Source organism: Haliaeetus leucocephalus, unplaced genomic scaffold, assembly GCF_000737465.1.
Source record: "Haliaeetus leucocephalus isolate CR32 unplaced genomic scaffold, Haliaeetus_leucocephalus-4.0 Scaffold262, whole genome shotgun sequence".
In the NCBI taxonomy this organism is placed as follows: Eukaryota; Metazoa; Chordata; class Aves; order Accipitriformes; family Accipitridae; genus Haliaeetus; species Haliaeetus leucocephalus.
Genome location: NW_010972698.1, coordinates 7,850,748 through 7,870,252, shown reverse-complemented (window position 1 = coordinate 7,870,252; position 19,505 = coordinate 7,850,748). Strand labels below are relative to the sequence as shown.

Genomic DNA, 19,505 nt, shown 5'->3' with positions numbered 1-19,505 from the left:
GCATGTTCATCAGAAGAGTGTCACAGGATCACTGTGTTAAAAAGTTAGGGTTTCTATTTTGTCTTATTACACCTTTGTACAAGTTCTTAAATCTCTTCACCATTAACCTAAAAATAAGTTACAGGCTACTGAACCCACAAAAGGTTTCTATGCAGAGTTTCTGTTATTTTCTTGGAGGCCTCCCAGACTTCTACAAGCCCATCTATATGCTTGATTTTTCAGCCAGAGATCATAGGTGGAGGTACACATCAGAACTTCATGTGTATTCCACAAAAAAATAAGTGTAACGTTGAAATTTTTTACTGATTGTGTAATAGGTACCAAGCATACCCTTTGTTGAAATAAAAACAAATTTTTAAACTTTGAAATCATTGTTAATGTTGGTCAAAGGCAACGCACTCAGACTGTGTTTGTAAGTCCTAGTGCTTTAAAAGGAATGTAGTTAGAATGCTTTTATTTTGTACATTTATATAACTTAATGCCAGTATAATTAGTCCTTCAGAGATCCCTGATGACAGAAGCAAATTACTCGGATCCTAATAAAGCCAGATGAATTTTTGCTTCAACTACAGTGTGGTCAAATGTCACCTTGTGTTTTCTTAGAACTATAAAGACACACAGTGCTGCTCTTTACCTTCTGTCTTACTGTCTGGTAAAACAGAGGCAAAAATAGAGACTGAGACCTTTCTAGGATGACTGTGCATTGCAAATGTACACCAGTGGATAGTCTAAGTAATGCCTTAGAAGTCCCTACTGTTCTTCCAAAAGGGAGGGTAACAAACGCTTTTGATCAAGATGAAGGGCAGAATTGTCCTACATCCCGCCAAAAGAAAATACTGCTTCATACCAAAGTGTTATTCTCTGACACATTTCCCAAGATGAAAAGGTGGAAAGTAAACTAATAGTTTAAAACTCAGCTACTACGGTGACATTTGCAAAATAACCAGAGCATAAAAACAATCACTCACCACTCTTGCCTCAAAATGTCTACCTCAACTCTTCTATTACTCAGGGTGGTATCTGAGAATACCACAAAAACTTCGAAGAAAGTGTGAAATCCAGGCACTTGTGATCCTGCTGGTGCTGCTCAGACTGTCTATGACTGGCACCCAGAATCAAACGGTACTGTGAAATGTTCCCCGGTGAAGAAGAAAGGAAAAAATATAACTTGAAAAATGGCAACTCTCCCAATGACTTTTTGGCATTTATGGGTGGGGAAGGATCCATACAAATCAAACCAACGGTTCGAGCTTACTGTCATAATATGGCTTGATATTTACTTTTGAGAGGCCAGAAACAGGAAAAGCACTGTATTCAGACCACAAAGAAGAAAGATCTCGGGGTATCACTAATGAAAAAAAAGGAGGGGGAGGGGAGGGAAGGAAAAAAAAGAAAAAAGAAATTGAGTTAAAAGTTTTGAAAGACTTATTCACAATGGATGACACAGCTGGTTGATTAATGGGAATCTGAATCCCCAGACAGCTTTGATATGTGCAGTCTGGGTGTTCCAAGGAATGAGAATATTTTAACTGCTTTTACTGTTACTACGAACTTCCTTTAAGGGAGTTTCTTAAGAATAGTTATTTTACTAAGGGAAGTAACTGAGCTAATGTGACTGGCATGCCTTCTATTAAATGAAAAGTACTCAGGCCTGAAATATTCAGTACTTTGAGAAAAATAATAGAACCTCTGCAGTAAGCAGGATGTCAGTATATATGAGCCAAACCAACAGAGGCTGCAGCTTGATCACATGCTCATTGTAGTTGGATATAGTTTCCCACTCACCTGATCTCCTTTCTGAAACTCAATGTCATTTGGTCTCTTCTGTTCTCCAATTTGTCCTGGTGGCCCTGGAGGTCCCTGAAGACCTTGTTCACCCTAAAGTGCAAGAAGATTGCAGTTTGTTACAGGCAATACAAGCCAAAATAGCATGCATAAATATTTTGAAAGTAATAAGCAAAAATATCATCATGATCACCTACTCACTTTTTCACCTTTGGGTCCTTGGAAATTCAAACCCATATTACCCTGCAAAAAGTATAACTCATCAGCCCTTAGATGTCACAAATGAACAGAAAGAAAAACAAAACAGTCCACCACCACCATCAATGAAGGAAAGAAAATACCTTAGGTCCTGGCAGCCCTGGTGGACCAGGAGGTCCCTATTAAAAAAGGAAACCAAAACAAAGTCACTTCCAAGCACTCTACATGCCCCCTTGTGGAAAACAAAAAAGAACAATGTTGCTACTTTGACTCTTGTGCATTATACTCATGTTGACAAGGCACCTTGCCTTCCTCTGAGAGCTCTTCCTCATGCTCTTTAGCTTCAAAAATATGTGAGAAACTAGTTCTTCCTTTAAGTGAGAATGTCAAATAAAATTAAACAGTCAGGTATTAAACATTAAGGAAAGAATCATTCTGGTCTAAATAAGCTAAATCTTGTCCCTCAGGTTTCACACAAATAAGGAGCCTGCACAAAGATTCAGTCCAATTTAAAGCAAAAAGAAGTCTGGGAACAGGCTGTTTCAAATGTATCACATTTAAATCTGCACAGTAGCAGCTCCAGGGTGAGCTGAATGTATGGTTGCTGTTGTCTTCATACCAAGTCTTTACTACCAAGATCTCTGCAATTTACTGACCTGCCTCTGAGAATATGAAACAAAGAAGTAACTGCCCCATTTAACACTACATGGGTAACAGGTTAAAGAAACTTACCGTCAAACCTGGGGGCCCTGGAGGGCCAACTGGACCTGGTATTCCCATGGAGCCAGGTGGGCCCTGTCGAGAAAGTGGAGGACGCTATGAGACAGGCACCTTTTTATGAAAAAAACAGCGAGACCTTCAAGGTCGAAAAACCCCAACAGCTGGCACCCCATACACATCAAATCAAAGTAGCTGACCACTAACGTACCAATCTGTCCTTGTGGAAAGGCCTAAAGGAGTGTATATCGTGTTAGGAGTGTTCTGCTCTGAACATCAATATCTGTCTTTGGCTTGGATAAGGGAATGCTTTTTTGTTTGTTTTGAACTACTTTTGCACTTTCTTTCTCTTCATGCACTGAGAGAGAACAACAAAACACTTTGTATTTGTGATTCTTCCCAGCCAGAAACAGACAATAGGGAAGCACAGATCAGAGGAACAGAAATGCTAACAGGCTCAGTCTGGTCAGAATAGCCTGGGGCTTGCCTCTCTGTACCAGGAAATGGGAGTTTCTGGCTTCTGTCCAGTCCAGGCCGATAGACTCATTTTCTGCTCCCCTTGTTCTTCCACTAAAGCAATGAATGGCTCAGTGGGGAAGCACAGGGCCCGGAGTCACTAGCTGTTTTCACAGAAGACTGCTGGGAGAACAGAAACACTGTTCAGGAGATGCAACATGAGGAGAACAGCTGAGACAGTACCCTCTCTTCCCACCATCCAAAATAGTGGCTACAGCCCAGGAAGGCAGATGTTACTTGCTTTACCTCAGGGTGAAGGGAACTCCAGAACTGATACAGAGAATGACTAGGAAGGGGGAACAGGGAGGGGAAACAGAGAAGCAACTCAGTAACTGTGAGTACTGTTGTCTTCTGGATACCACTTTCCTGATCAGGGGACCTTTCTGGCCTCTGTGGGTCACCCTATTAAGAGCAATATGGAAGCACTTATTTTCCCTCAAGCCATAAACCAGAGGTACATTAAATGTGAGCCCTGCTTCTCCACATAAACATATGGATCCCCTAGCACCAAATGTTCCACTTTCACTGTAATGCAAAAACTTTTCATGTTATCTTTTTGACAGAACACAGCCTAATAGTACTTTACAGAACTTACAGGTATCCCTGGAAGACCTGGAAATCCTGGGTCACCCTTCTCTCCTGGCAGCAAGGATGTAATTATTTCACCTACTTCACCCTAGAAGAACAAGAGCCGACTTTAATTATTAGCACATTTTACAGTTCTTTATCACCATTCTGACTTCAAAGGACACATAGTGGCTCTTAAGACTCTGAGAGACCCAGAGTTATGCTATACCCTAGCAGTACTCTTTAATATAAGTACTAGATTCTCCAAGAATAGCTCTTTTTAGGAGAGATGAGAATTCCTTAAATGGCTAAACTACCAACTATTAAAAGCTCTCTTTTTATATGTACAAATATATCAGCATTGATTTAAATTCCAAAAGATTAGGGGATTGGAATACAAATGCTTCACAAAAGAAAGAGACATTCTAGCTCCATGTGAAAGCAGTGGGTAGGACACAACAGAAGAAAAGGTCATTCAGTTTTTTCCCAGTGTCCCACCTCATGCGATTAATGCCGAGTATGCTCTTATAATAGCCATGCTTCATGTTCTATACTGAAGCACAGTTTCATATTGATTTCAAGGAAGATCTTTGTTTTAAAAGTATATGTTCTGATCTGCTTGCCTTTTAATATCTTTAAAACAATTGGGAAGAAAAGGACCTGAGAAAAACAATTCAGTTTAATAGTCACAATTTCCCGGTACCTGTGTTACGCTGTCCTCACAGGAGTTTATTGGAATAATTCTGTGGGTCAAGTTTCCTTTCAAATGTATTTGAACCAAAACTGATGTTTTGGCCCATGCTCAAATAGGTCAACGATACAACAAAAAAACCCTTAAAAAATAAAATGAGTCTTTAAGGTCCAAAATCAGATTATGAGACTATTTACATTAGGAGAAAAAGCCATCAACGCAGTAATGTATACAGTAGAAAGTGTGTTTTCAAAAGGAACATAAGATGTTGCACTATTCTCTTCACTGGATATTTTAAGTTATTATTGCTTAGTCTCTAGTAGTGTTCTTAAGCATGCACAGGTAGACTCCTGGGTGTTTGTAGGCATTTTGCCAACCTGATGCCTCACAACACAAACAGACACTGTCCTTTACACTCCCAAGGAAACCAGCTTCATAAAACAGTCTGCTGCTTCCAGAATTACTGACCCAAATTGAGTAAAGCTACTGCAGAACTTCCCATTAGTTGCACTGGAGTGGCCTAGAAACCCTAAGCTTTCTGCAGAATATCACTCCAGATTCCAGTGGGTGTACATGGTCTTGCATAAAAGCAAGCAGGTTACTTACGCCAGATCACACTGTACAGCCATACCTGGTTAGTACTTTGATGTGCGAGTACAGAACACTTACCTTCATACCTGGCAGACCAGGGGGTCCCTTGTTTAAAAGAAACAAAAAATACAAGAAAGATCAATAGAAATAAATAACTGGTGTGTTATTTGCAAACCACTAATCAGATCTACAGCATGAGGCAAGCATTAAAGAGAAATCTAAAAAAAAGATATGAAACAGGGGAAAATAATTTTTTTTGTCATCTTCTAGAGAAGTACTTCCACGGTGAATGTTGAGCATTAAAGGGACTACATTTCCATTTCCTAGCAATTTGTTTCTTTATTGCCTCCTATTATCCACCCTGTCTACTACATTTCTTTCTGTTTGTACTTCGGTTCTGACACTCACTTTGCTGTACCTCCTTGTGTTTTATAATGAAAACACCCTACATTGTCTCTTTTTTCTACCCCATTAATCGATCACAGGTAAGATTCTTCAGATGTACCAGATGAAAGTATCAAGATCTTACTTCTCTGACACATATGCATGTATTTGTATTTTTCTGCAGGTGGCAAAGCATCTCAGCATGTGAGAATTCAAAGGGCTTTTCATTAGCTTTGCCACAGCATGCAGCAAAGCTCACTTCTATTGGACATCTAAGATATTCTGATTAACCATAAAAAATTTAATATGTTCTTATTTATTAAAAGAACAATTGCAAAAAGAGGCTGATATTTATGTGATCTTTCACAGATCTAAGTAGAAGTCTTTCAGTAGCTTACAGGTAGCTGATCCAGAAATCTTTTACTTACAGGAGGCCCTTGTAAACCAGGAAAACCTGGACTGCCTGGGAATCCACGCTCTCCCTTAGGGATGAAGAAAATGATTAGCCAAAACCAAACCAAAACAAAAACAGATAAACAAATTTTGGCTGAAAAGTCCAGTTTCATGGTTAGCTTATGACTCCAGAGTAGCAAATTGTATTGCAACAAGCTATAGGATAAACAGTTTGTTAAATCACACAACTGATTGAAACAGATATTTCCACATTCAGATATTTCCACATACTTCCAGGCAAAGCACTATACTACAAAGATGGAAAACACACATAGTGCTATAGAAGATCAACTTCTCTTACAAAAATATAAAAACATGAAGCTAAGTAACATGTCAGAATGAAAGTGACTCCTTCCAACAAGGATACTGAATCAGTATTTTCAGTGTAATATTATTAAAAATTAATAATTAAAAAGTCCCACTGTGAAACCAGGACATAGGTAATGAGCTTTTCTTGGTAGCAAAAGTCTACTACAAAGATGAGATGCAGTATATGTTCTAATTATCAGACACTCCTCTGAGCTGTTAGCCATAAAATTAAGGATTAGAACAAAGAATTTACATTGGCTACGGAGTATAAATATTGTGTCTTGGTGCTGGCAATTTCTGGCAAAGCTTCTGCTTTAAGTACCAGACCATGACCCCTTCTCTCAGATATGTGTGTAAGTCTGAATTATCTTGGAATTACCTGCACAACTCAGTAACAGCAAGCACTGCTGCACATAATAAACTAAACCTATTGGCTACAGCCAGGAGAACAAGAGCTCTTTATCATATTATTGTTGCATTGTTAAGAATTTTAAAGGGATTCCACCTTTGTTCCATTGCATCCTGGGATACCCTGAGGTCCTGGTGGCCCATCTTGTCCTGGTAATCCCTTTAAAGTGGAAAAGAGGAAAGAAGAGTTAGCTTGTAGAATGCTCTTCTGGGCCTGAAAGACAAAAGCGAACAGATTCATAGCTATACAACACATTCCTACTCACAGGAAGTCCTGGTGTTCCTGGAAATCCTGGAAGTCCTGGCGGTCCCTAAAAGGAAATTAACCATATATTTTTTAAACAGTATGGTACAAATGGATGTGCAAAGGGATTTACCAAGATTTTACTAAATGTAGCCTATTTGTGCGTATATAAGTAAAGAAAAACAGAAACATCTGAATCACCTGTAAAAAAAGAATGCCATGCTGGACAGCCATCAAGGTTCTTACCCTTCTTTCAGGGAAATATCCACAAAAACATAGGGAAGACAATGCAGAACAGCTAAAGTAATAGTATGTAGCTATATGGAGAAAATAAATGAACACTCATGGTGTGGTAAATGGATGTGTCCCAATGAAGCCACAGATGCATCAATTGTCACCAGCTGAGGGGTCTGACAAAAAGAAAAAGCAAAGGCACAAAACCTAAAGGATTTCCAGACAAATCAACCTCTCCCATATCAAGCCTACATACACTGTTTCTACTTCAGAATAAATTCAACCAAAGTTACTGGTGCTTGTTTAGGTCCTGTATAGCAAAACAGATCAAATAATTATTGGGGCTACCCTCCCTAATGAGTTTATGAAAGAAATATAAGCAATACATAAGACTGTATTATTTATGCAATCTTATATTACTTATAAAAAGTAATACAATCTTTTCTAGCTGGTAGATAAATTACTATTCAGATTTAAGTTAATCCCCACCCCATAAATTAACACTTTTGTGAGGACCCACTCAATGCCTGGCAGTCTTTATCCGTAATTCCAATATATCACCCTGAAACTGCACCAATACTTACTCTGATTCCTTTGGGTCCAATAGGCCCTGGAAGTCCATCATCACCCTAAAAAAAACCAACAAACAAACAAACAAAAACCCCACACTCAAGTTTGCAGTCTGCCTTTCTATCAAATTAAACTGTAAGCATGATAAAATTTCTTCTAGATGTTTATAGTAAGTGGAGTAAAAGTTATATTAGTTGTCATTTCCTGAGTAAAAGGGTTCAAAATTATTTTATTTTGGGCGTTGGACTTTGAATGGAAAAGTATTTGTTACAGCTGATAAACCATGATGTACAGGAAATGTTTTTTAAAAAAATCAAAGCTCTTTTACAGGTGCTTATAAACAGACACCTGTTGTGTTTTCATCAAATATCCTACAGTGACCTCTTGTGGGCAAAACAAGATATACAAGATTAAATGTGAATGATACCATACCATTATTATTTTGTATTACGATAATGCAGAACTTCATATTAAAATCTTGAGAAGAAAAGGCATTTATAGAATAAAAATATAATCAAAGTTTCTAGTCCAAGACCCCTCTGTTGTTTCACTCTTGTTATACCAAACTAATCTTTTCTTTTAGTGTAGACTTCAATTTTTTTTGTATCACCTACCTATTTTTTTCTTTGCTTCTTTTCGTTGTGCTCCTGTTAGATTGGACTGTGAGCATTTGCAAAAGAAATGGCAGATCCTGGATAATCTTGTGTATATTAAACATATATGCATTCAGAGGAAGGCTTTTCGACATTTTAATGCTGTATTACACCATCTGAGCATAATGACGTAATTCAGTAGCAAATAAAAACAAACTGAAAACCTCCAGGAAAAGAAAGGAGCATTCCTCAGTTGTCTGTGCATAAGTTCAATGAGGCCTTCATTTGCATTGCCCCACCCAAAAGCAGCCCAGGAATGCCACCAGGTGCAAACAACAGTTTACCTATGTGGTGGGACCCCTCCGGGCAGCTGACAGCCAAACACCACTCTTATCATTAAACTAAGTGATGGAGTGCATTATTGCAAGGACTAATAAACCCATGTTACAGCACCTTGCCAAACCTGTTCTTTGACCTTAATCTGCAGTACCTAGTGAAAGGACACAACTGTGCATGTAGTATTTGCAAGCACATGGGTAGATGAAGAATAGGAAACTTAGAGTAATCTTTTTCCTCTGCTCACTATTCAAACCAACCAAACAAAAAACTTATGTCATATCCCAACATCTGAAGATTTTGACTATTAAACAAGTGATAATCAGGTGTTCTGGAATGATTTAGGATCAGCACTACAAGCAAGCTAACACTACCTAGCATTTTCGTGCTACTCAGGTGAATTGGGACTTACCTTCAAGCCTCTTGGACCAGGTGGTCCTTCCGGTCCTGGAAATCCGGGCAAACCTGGCTGTCCTTCCAAGCCTGGGAATCCCCTTTCACCCTACAAAAAGAACAGGTGATGGTGGAGGTGTATCATGATAAAAGCACAAACTATAATAGAAAATTCAGAAAACACATTATCTTTCTGGTTTTCTGTTGGAAGTCATGACACAGACAAACTAACACTGTGATTAAACATCTCACCTGCTTAGCTACAGAAATTCCTGAACATATACATACATTACCTTTAATTACACCACTTAAACAGGTTTCATAGGATGTTTATCCAGTATTTAAGCCACCTATTTACCAAAATAATTCAACCGTCTGTTTCTCCTGTGCTGCTTAAAACTCTCCCCCCTTCCTATAAAAACATAGCTTTATTAGTTACTAAGTCTCTCCTGAAAACTCACATCTGGTGCAACACCTATAAAAACTCTCAGAAGGGTGTAGATTTTGCTGCTATACTGTGACTGTTGTTTATTATTTCACAGTTGCAAGACTGTAATTTGTAATATAAAAGCAACTAAGATCCTGGTCATGCACTGTAGGCTAAACACTGTACAAATACAGAACATAAACAGGGTTCCAGCCAAAAGTGCTTACAATCTAAATCAAGGGAGACAGACACAAGATGGAAAAGAAACAAGGTTTCTTATTCTTTATCTGTCACCTCCTGCTAAAATTGTAAGCTCTCAAGCAGGAAGCATATTTTGCTAAATATTTATGCAATGTTTAGCCATGATAGCCCATAAGTAGTGTAACAAAAACCATATGCCACCATATGCTGCCCTCTAACTTGTTAGTGTAAGTTAATGTCACTTACCTGCAGTTTCAGAGTACGCATAGCTGCAAATTCATAAAATATTTACTTTTATTCCTTGTATGTCATAAATTCATAAAAATCAGTAAATATTAAGGTTTCAATTGGAACAGAAAAGTTAGGAAATACCAGAATTAATATACCTTTTTATGCATATATATATATACACACATATTATGGCACACTTTTCAACTGTGTAAACAGATATTTCCTACAGCTCTGTTACATTACTCAGTATATATAACTGCTTATGAAACAGGCAGTTGTTCAACATTATTCCTTATTGCTCAGATAGGTTTGGTTTGGTTGGTAGGTTTGGTTCCTATCTGCAAAAACCTTCTGTTTATTTACCCCAATTATTTTTTCACAACAACTACAGGAACTGCCAAAGAAATGTTCCACCCTAACAAGCACCTTAATCACTAGGTTAGAGTTGTGCAGGGTTTTGCACATTCTCTTTAAACCAAATCATCCTGAATTTTTATTTTCTTGTGCTGCTTCAGCAAGAATGTGAGTAGTATCTCCCACATCTATTATCTGGCAACCTACCAGCTATGGCACTCTCTAGGAACTTGGGAGGTCCTGCCTAGCTCTCCTCAGCCAGGTGAAAGAACAGAACCAGCAATCTCACATCTTTAAGAAGACAGCAGCAGAGAAGTGAAGACTGGGGACTGCAAGCAGACAGAAGCATCTAACTACAGCCTTGAGCACAATATGCAAAAAGCAATATTAAAGCTTTGCTCATCTCCTCTCTATTTTCCATAAGCAGCTGTATGCTGAGCACAATAGCAAGTATTCAGCATGACAGCAGTGTTAAGTCTCATTCTTAAATCCTAATTTTCTCACTGTACTGCTTAGGTAGGTGCTTTATATTCCACTGTGGGGAGCAGGAACTTAGAAGTTGCATTCAAAACATCTACAAGATGCTGAGTTCTCACAAAAATTTTCAGAGAAAGTAACAGAGCTTCTCTTCCTGCCTTCTTTTCCAGTACTTGTTATACTGCTTCCTTAGAAACACAAGGCGAAAAACCTTTTGGATGAGAGATTAAAGGCTGTGCGTAAGCAAGAGCTGCAACCTTAGAGAGGAAACAACTAAGCTGTATTTGGTCCTACCTATACAGTGAGACTCAGAAGGATTCCTTGGATAGGAACGGACAGCTCATTAACTGGTCTGCTAAGCTGGTTTCCTATTAATTAAAATGTAAACATACTCCTCTTTTACTGTAGGTCACATATTGCTTTCTTATACAGGATAGACATCTTTTCTCCCCTGTGGAAATGCTGAAATAGCATCATAAATTGAAGCTAGCTTAAGTTTGACGGTCAGGGTCCAGATTGTCTTTTTGCACACAAAGTGCCAGGTTGTACTTTCGCATGGAGCTATACAGCTGGCGTGCTACCTCATCTGAAAAGCAAGACTGTGGAGGAGTGTTACTATCTCAGACGAGGGTATGAAAGGGCTAGTGTGTCCCTGAAGGAGAGAGAATGAGGAATTTGGGAGTGCCAGATAAGGAAAATATTAGACAGAGCCAGACTTTGGAACAAGCTCTGGCAAGAACTTTGTTTGCATGCTAAGGAAACACACCTGTGTACAAGAGGCATGTCAGATGTGTCAGGTGCTAGCTAGGCTACACAATGCCTACTAATCTCAACTTGGTCAAACTTCTTCACAGTTTTGTTAGAGAAAGTAGCATCTGCAAATGGTTACTAGAACAGACTTTTAGAAGAGGCTTGGCCTTGTGTGTCATTTAAGGCTAAAGAACTGTTCTCTAAAATGCAACTACTCCGAGGTCTCCATTCTAAGCAGTCACAGAACTGGGAAGCCAAGGCCTTTAAAGTGAAGCCAAACAGTTAAGCAAGAGAAACAACAAGAGGCAACAGATGATGCTAGTAAACTGCACTATTGAAACTATGAAATGAGTTCCAAGCCCACTTTGAAAGTGAGCAGCAACAATGAGAGCCTTGCATGAAGAAACTGTTGCCAGGGCAACTCCTGTGGAGTTTACCAGCAAATTACCCCCAAGAGCGAACAGACGATTTGAAGGACTATGCTTGGGGACAGCTGAAGGATTACACCAGACACTTCCCAAGGGAAGTGTATCAAACTAATTACAGAGGAAATAGCTGCACTATAATCACTTTTTGATAAAAAAAATTGGTTGGAGAAAGAAATGTGGGCAAGTTGGGTAGGGGGAGAAACTAAGCTGATCCAGCTCTCTGGCATACAGGTGATGTTGGGGGAACTTCTGTTATTGTCCTCTACTTTGATAATGAATAGAAAGATTCCATAAGTGAGAACAGTTTTCAGACATTGCTTCTGCCTCCAGACTTTTCCTATTTAACACCTTGCATGTACAATACTGTTTTCATGAAAATTCACATGGTACAAATTTGCCAGGAAAAACTTCCTGCTGCCTTGCAAGAACATACTGAAACTGAAAAGACATTTTAAAAGTCTTGCCCCAAAAGTCAATCCCAAAAAAAGGACATTATGTCATTGGGGATATAATGAGACTGAAGTCCTTGGGTAGCGTGCAATGTATTTTCTTATAGATGCAAGACCTGACAGTCACTAGCCAGTTTCACTTGCACAGAAGGAACTAAGGAAATCTGGATACTTTTTGTTTCAGACTAGAAGCTACTAAAAAGAAACATAAATAAGAAAGGTTTAGGTCAACTCAGATCTCATCTTCCAGTCCTGAAAGTACAGGGTTGTTTCCATAGCAGAACAAAGATGCATCAGCTATAAACCATCATTTCCTTGTGGAATGGGCAAGGAGTCAAATTCTGATCTAATTTAGTGGTAAATCCAGAGTAGCTGGCAAAGCAATTGCCCTCAATCAGCTACACAGACGTGGCAAAACTGTCAGGTTATAAGCTTGAATATTGCTGTTGCGTGGGGGATAGGAAGAGAAAAAAAAGTTGGGAAACACTCTGAAATCACGCTTGAAGCTACAGCAAGATATAGCCAATTAAACAGGGACACAGAAAAACGTGGCATAGTTCCATATACTCTAATAATAGGTCACAAGCATTTAAGAAATCAAGGATAGATGCAGTTTTAAAGCATCGCAAGTTATCTACATTTCTAGAATTTCTTCCTGAAACCTAAATATTTATAAATAGACATTATGGGGAGAGAAACCAGGATATTTATTTACACAGATGTAGTATACTTGTGGAAAGAAAAGACTTTGAAAAAAAGGAGCAAAAAAATATTCAGGAAAGCAGTAGTTGGACAGCCCATTTCAATGCTTATACACATGTAAGAGCCTGGCTGTGACATTTGGCAATAGAGGCACATACTTGCTTCCTGTCCTTGCTATGAAAACAGTGAGCATCAGAAAAAGTCTAAAGACAGTTAACTATGTGTGGCTACTTAAAACTAAATTCACATACAAATGTCTGTAGTAGTGCTAAAAGATGTACAGCATGGAAGAAGTGATGCAACAGACAGTCATATTATTCTCTCCCTTTCTAAATGATAGGGTGAAAATAACAGCTGCCTCAGATTCTAATACGAGTCAACATAAATTCTTCCTCAACTTGAAGAACACTGATGAACTTAACAGAATTAGAACTATAGTATCTAATCAAGACCTCATTCAAAACAAACACACCGACCAGCCATGAACAGTAGCGTTAAAGATATAGTTTAATGCAATAAAGAAATCCCCCTGACATGACCTGTATTCTTCAAAATACATCAAATTTCTTTAGAATATCATCTGTGACTTCTTTTGTAAGATGAAACAGTCAAGGCTTAATGGTCAGTGGTCACTTGCCAGGGTTGTAAACCTTTCAGAATACAGGGCCATATTAGTGCAGTTCAGGCAAATATTTATGAAGCACAGACACCAATCACATAACTGTTCATGACAAAGTGATTACAATCTGAGAATTTTTAACTATTTCTTAGCAATTTGTATGCAACAGTGAAAAGAAAAGATGAGCTTTAGCTGTACTAAATTTTACTGTGACAAAGGCAGAAGGTAATAGGGATCTTGAGTACATATACTGATAATTTTCTTCTGAGGCTCAGAGCTCCAAGAATGTACATCGAAAGAGTCCAAGAATAAGATATTCTTCCTTTGTAAGGCGTATGGATTTCTTGTATCTGTGTACAAAGGCAAAGTATCTGAAATGCCTTCAGAGCTCAGATATTACAAGCTGTTCTTGCCAGACTCCCAGGCACCAAGCTTGTATGAGATCATCTATTCAGAACTTACAACCCAGTTGACTATTTGGAGTTGCACCCCCTATACTGTCACAAACCAACCCAGTAAACTCAGCACCTTCTGAAGTTCTCCTTTAAAAGGCCATGGACTAACAATATGTAATAACTAAAGAATCGCTTCTTAATCAATTTAACTTAATTTGAATGGGTAGAACCCAATAGTCCTACTCATCAAAAATAGCATAACGTATTTGCAGTTATTTTGAGAGGGAACTGCATCTTAGCTGCTGTGAAAAACATGGTCTCTCCCACCTTAAGCCACATGTTTCTATCACAAATAGTTGTGCTGCAACACATCTTGCCTGAAGGAACTGACCAAGCTGAAAACTAACCTAGTTTACAAAGAAACTTATTTTCAGTGAGATTAGTTTACTGACAGCTCTGAACTTGGCCACACAAGCTCTGGAGGAGGAACTGGAATACCTAGCTTAAGGGAAGTTATGAAAGCCTATTTCAGCAGCAGCATGTACTACCACTTTAAAGCAAAACCACAGTAGTCTTGGGGTACATGCCCTCTGAGTGACTAAGATGCATCCAGCTTGCCTGCTGTAGCCCTTGGCCCTCAGTCTTCATCAGCTGGAGCAGCTGAGATTCAGCACCATCCCTCTCTTCCTCTCCAGTCTCTGTAGAGCTGATCTTATCAGCATCTTTGGATCTTGTTTTCAGCTGAGGTAAAACCAGCCCAATAATCTACAAGTCTTACTGGTTTATCTTAGGAATTGCTCCATGTACAGTGTCAGCTGTATTTATTTCTTTAGCTAGCTTTTACTCATGAACTAGCTTTTAAGCATTAAAGCAGGTTAATCTCAAAAGTGCCGAGCAATATTTAAAGCCCAATCATAATTCAGTTCCTTAAGTGAAAAGCAATTATACACTTCTCTTCCACTCGAAAAGTGAGAGCAATTCTTACAAGCACCTGTATGTAGCACCTTAATCATTTACTTCAGTTTTAATATTCTTTACAGATCCAGTTCACTACTGAGCAAGCTTACTGTGAGTAGCAGCACACTGGCTCCCAGCTGCAATCAATTTTTACTGACTTCTCCAGTAAATTCCTCCTATTCTTCATTATACCATTTTAGACATATTTGAATTTTACTCTACCCATTTATATTTAAGTTTAGTAAGGTGGGCCTGAGCAGAGGAAGAAAACTTTAGTGCATCAATTTTTGTCAGCTATGGTACTATGGATTTAAAAAAAAAAAAAAAAAAAAAGCTGCTTACAGTGCTTTGATTCTCCAACAGATAACATGCTACTGATGCTATAAGGGCTCAAGGCAGAGGCAGAGTTAAACAAGAATCACTGGCAGTGTGGAAGCAGTTAAATAAGAGCTGTGGCTCTCCAAGGCAAGACAAGAAAATAGTTTGCCTATTTGTTACAGTTCAATTTGTATTACTTTACCTGATCTGTTAAAATTTGGATATCCTGAAGGGAATGCTAGGATGCTTAGGAAGAAGGCTACTTTTGAGTCTCAAAAGGACCGCATTAGGCTCTGCTAAGCTGAACAAAGCAGCACTTCTTAGTTGACTTAATGCAAGTGGACAGCGACTTGGATGCAGAAGCTAGTTTCAGGCCAGAAGTAAAACACAGTGGAACAGAAGCGCGGGGCTCAGCTGAGTGCATTTGACAAGGCTTTTCCTGTCTTCCCAGTACAGAACTAGGTTCCATATGCCTGACTTCCAGTCATTCTACAACTACCTTGTCACACTCTCAATGGGAAAATCAAAGAGGGAGATTATTTAAACAGCTCCTTGTCTAATGCTCTTCATACACCAATTAGGCAAGGAGCTATAGAGTTTGACTCCTGGTTCAGAGGTCACTGGAGAAGGAAGTAGAAACACCATGTCAAGTGTCAAATACAAAGCAAAAGCCTGAAACTTCTTTTTGTAGCAGCAGTTTACACTCTGCTGGAATAAAGATAGTATTTGCAAGAAAGCTGGGTTGAAGATAATATCAGGTTTGGAAGCTTACATCAAATGTGTAAGTGGTAGACTGTGATGGATCAACCTATCTTAAGATAGCTCTTGATGTCTCGTAGTAGTACAAGACTAGAAAAAGGTTAAGGCTGTAAAAACCCAAAGAATTTATAAGAGAAAGCATTATGGATGTCAGTGACAGAACTCTTGTGGTTCCCCAGAGCTGAACTGCTGAATCCATCAATGCATCAAATACTGACGGCTTTGTAATTATAGGACAACTAACATAATGGGGTGTGTGCATGTATGATCAAAACCAGTTCCACTAGCAACACATCATACTTAAGAAATATGGGCTTTGCTTTTTCATTGTTCTTTTACATAAGGTACATGATGGTCTGCAAGCTTCAGAAGGGCTGTCAAAAAAAAACCCAACCAAAAAAACCCCCCAAACAAACAAACAAAAAAACCCCAAACCAAACCACCCCACAGAAAAACCTCTGGCATGCCTCAGGATTATGCTGTGTTTACCTTGACTTAGGTGGAAAATGAATCACAGTTCCCAGACTTTGAAGTGAATCTTCCATTCTAAGGATGGAAAGTTGACTTAGATCTACCATTTTAATAAGCGGAAGTCTCAGACACCCCCCTTCCCTAAGAGGGCTCAGACATACAAAAAAAAAAAACCAAAAAAAAACCCCCCAAAAAGAAAAGAGAAAGCAGCCGTACCATAGGTGAAGATCTGTTTTTCTTTTGTGTGGTTTTTTGGGGGAGTTTTTTTTTACATTTTATTAAAAGTTTACACTGATCAATTTGCAGCCCCCTAAGAATTTTCCAGGAAGATGCAGAAACATATAAATATTTGTCTGATGTTATGCTTGTTTTACTGGAGACTTTTTTTCTTTCCCCTCTTCCTTTTCACAAAAGATTATCAGGCTTCTCACTCTTCTGCTCAAGACTTGCTATAATTCACTCCAGAAAAGGCCAACAAAGGTTGGAAACTAAATGTGGAATTGTTTCTCCTGTGCAGTTCTCATTAACAATTGGCTAGGATAGTCTGGAGGAGTAGAAACAAAACACACCATACATAATGACACTTGAGAGCTTGATCTTGAACAAGGCTCATATGCTCCAGTTGTTGACTGTATTTGGTCAAAAAGCACCCTCTGACTCCAAACAAACAGTCCCAAGATATTCTTTACCAGAGAAAGGTGACTATCTCAATTTCATTAAATGACTGGAATGTATTGAGTGGGTCATGGTCCCTGCATGTGTAACAGTAGTATAAAGAGAAAGCTGAGTCACTGGGAGAAAATAATTACTTGATTTTACTTAGAAAGCCAGAAGATTTACTTCTAGGTTTTCCTCATCCACACTAGCCAGTCAATACCCATTTGCCCACTGAATTCACAAAATAGCTGTGACTAGTCCAGAAAAAGGCCCCCTTAGAATTACAGAAAGGTTCTCCAAAGTTGTACCTGCTATGATTGTATTGGGAATGTAAGCCTAATGCTTAAGTGCCTTCAAACTAAACCTGAAATAGTCCTGTGACTAGTGTTAGGATACATCCGGTTTGGCCACCTGCATTTGAAGATCCTGTAGGAAAGCATCAACCAGGTCCATGTTTTGGCTAACCAAATCTAACTCAGAAAGCTTGCTATCAAGGGGATACTGTTCTTCACTAGGTATGTAAATTGGGAATATACTTGATGAACTAAAAGCAAAATGCCAAGGAATGACCTCATCTGTCTGTAGCTATCTGGATGGCAGGTGTGGCACCAAGAATTACTCTGAATTTTGGACGCTTGCCTTGTTTAACCTCAGCCAATAGTAGAATTCTGCATCAGCACATTATAGTGCCAATGCAGTGACTGATTATTTTTGCATTACTTTCCTTCATTTGAGGTTACACTTGTTTATGCAATGTCAAAAATCACCACTGAAATGTGTGAAAAATTAATCTAGAGCACTAGCAGCCTTCTAGAACCTTGCTAAGATAGGGTAAGTGGTTTGATAAGACAGGCTTATCAAACTCTGTTATCAGTTCACATCTTTAAGAAGACTCCACTGTATCTCAAGCAAACTGTTTACAAGACTAAGAGTGGAAGTGTTTCAGGCAGTCTCTCCCCCTTGCAGTAATCACATCCCATTCATTCCTTGTGACAACATCGGTTACGTGGGAACTATTTAACCACAATTAACTTACAACTAGGCTCCCACACTTGAGGAAAGCTTCGATTCAGGCAAGTACTGAGCTGTCTATCTACCCTGCATTGCAACTAAAAGAAATGCTGGGCTCCCATAATTTCCTCAAAGGAAAAAATTGTAAAACAATAAGAAATAATGGCGATAGAAACATGAAGTACTGCACAGATATATTGAACTCAGGCAGTGAGACTGGAAGTCAAAGGTGCACGGAAGCAGGAAAACTCCAAGATGTCAACATGCATCTCTTGGCCTTAGGACACTGGGCAGCCCAAAACAGCCTGTTGCACTGATGAACCACACAGGGTTATTTCTGGGTTGGGGATGGTTTTTACTCTGCATGATCTGAGAATACATGTTTGGCCATTAACTAGCTGCTTGTTTGGGTGGTAGCTATGTATGTTGGTAAAGTTGCATCTGAATTGTCATTTTCACAGTCCAGCTAAGCATCTGGACAGCAACAGCAATCATCTTAGTATACAGCCATATAAGCTATGAGGTAAGAAAAAGTCCAAGTTCAGAGCACATTAGTTAAATATTAACTACTTATAAGCAGGCAATGCAAGGAAAGTGGGAAAGCAACTGACACTCACTCTGGCTTTAAATTCCCACTGAAGCGTTACTAGCATAGCCATTATTGTACAATCCACGCCTTAGCTTGTCCACACTAACTAGTGTAGGCAGGCCTTGGCAGTAAATAGGAATTCTTTCTATTTTACTACGATTTGTGTCTTTTCTGGTTTTCACTCCTACGTAGCTGAAGAAATTTGTGCCATCATTCACAATTCTTGAGAAAATAATGATATGAAATTCTGTACACCATCAGATGGACCAGCTGTTCTGACTGAATACCTCAAGTTGTTATAACAGCTATGCTCTTTGGTGCATGGCTACACTACGGTCAAAGAAAACAAGACATGAGCAAGAAAAAAAAAAGCTGTCATCCATAAGCTTCAGTTATCTGAAGTTGGCATATGGCTTAGTGGTTTGTGTGTTGGTCTGCCAGTAAATAAGAAAAAAAAATTATATATATTTACCTTTTCACCTTTTACTCCACTGCAGTCACATTTGGATAAAGATGTACATCCATGGCAAGCCTTTAAAGACATAAGAAATAAAACTGGATGTTTTTAATCAGCATAAGACTATATGAAGTCTTTAACACTATTACAAAAGTTAGTCTAGAATGTAAGTCTACAGAGTTTGACATCTAGGCATTATACATGTATTCAAAGTAGATACAGTTAACTAAGTTCAATCATCTTTATTAATACCTATGCTTGTCC

General features: G+C 38.7%; 2 protein-coding genes across 2 annotated transcripts in view; one reads left to right on the top strand and one right to left on the bottom strand.

Annotated features, from left to right (window-relative positions):
• COL4A5 (collagen, type IV, alpha 5) overlaps positions 1 to 9,884 on the bottom strand; it is a 50,503-nt gene extending 40,619 nt beyond the window's left edge. Inside the window, exons 1-12 of the mRNA XM_010569147.1 lie at positions 9,864 to 9,884; positions 9,009 to 9,098; positions 7,682 to 7,726; positions 6,886 to 6,930; positions 6,717 to 6,779; positions 5,878 to 5,931; positions 5,144 to 5,170; positions 3,812 to 3,892; positions 2,716 to 2,778; positions 2,127 to 2,162; positions 1,987 to 2,028; positions 1,786 to 1,878 (exon numbers count right to left, since the gene is read on the bottom strand). Of these exons, the coding sequence (XP_010567449.1) occupies positions 1,786 to 1,878; positions 1,987 to 2,028; positions 2,127 to 2,162; positions 2,716 to 2,778; positions 3,812 to 3,892; positions 5,144 to 5,170; positions 5,878 to 5,931; positions 6,717 to 6,779; positions 6,886 to 6,930; positions 7,682 to 7,726; positions 9,009 to 9,098; positions 9,864 to 9,884 (660 nt within the window). The remainder of the gene's footprint in view (positions 1 to 1,785; positions 1,879 to 1,986; positions 2,029 to 2,126; positions 2,163 to 2,715; positions 2,779 to 3,811; positions 3,893 to 5,143; positions 5,171 to 5,877; positions 5,932 to 6,716; positions 6,780 to 6,885; positions 6,931 to 7,681; positions 7,727 to 9,008; positions 9,099 to 9,863) is intronic.
• A 1,350-nt stretch (positions 9,885 to 11,234) lies between these two features.
• COL4A6 (collagen, type IV, alpha 6) overlaps positions 11,235 to 19,505 on the top strand; it is a 172,838-nt gene continuing 164,567 nt past the window's right edge. The window contains exon 1 of the mRNA XM_010569146.1: positions 11,235 to 11,309. Coding sequence (XP_010567448.1) covers positions 11,235 to 11,309 — 75 coding nt within the window. The remainder of the gene's footprint in view (positions 11,310 to 19,505) is intronic.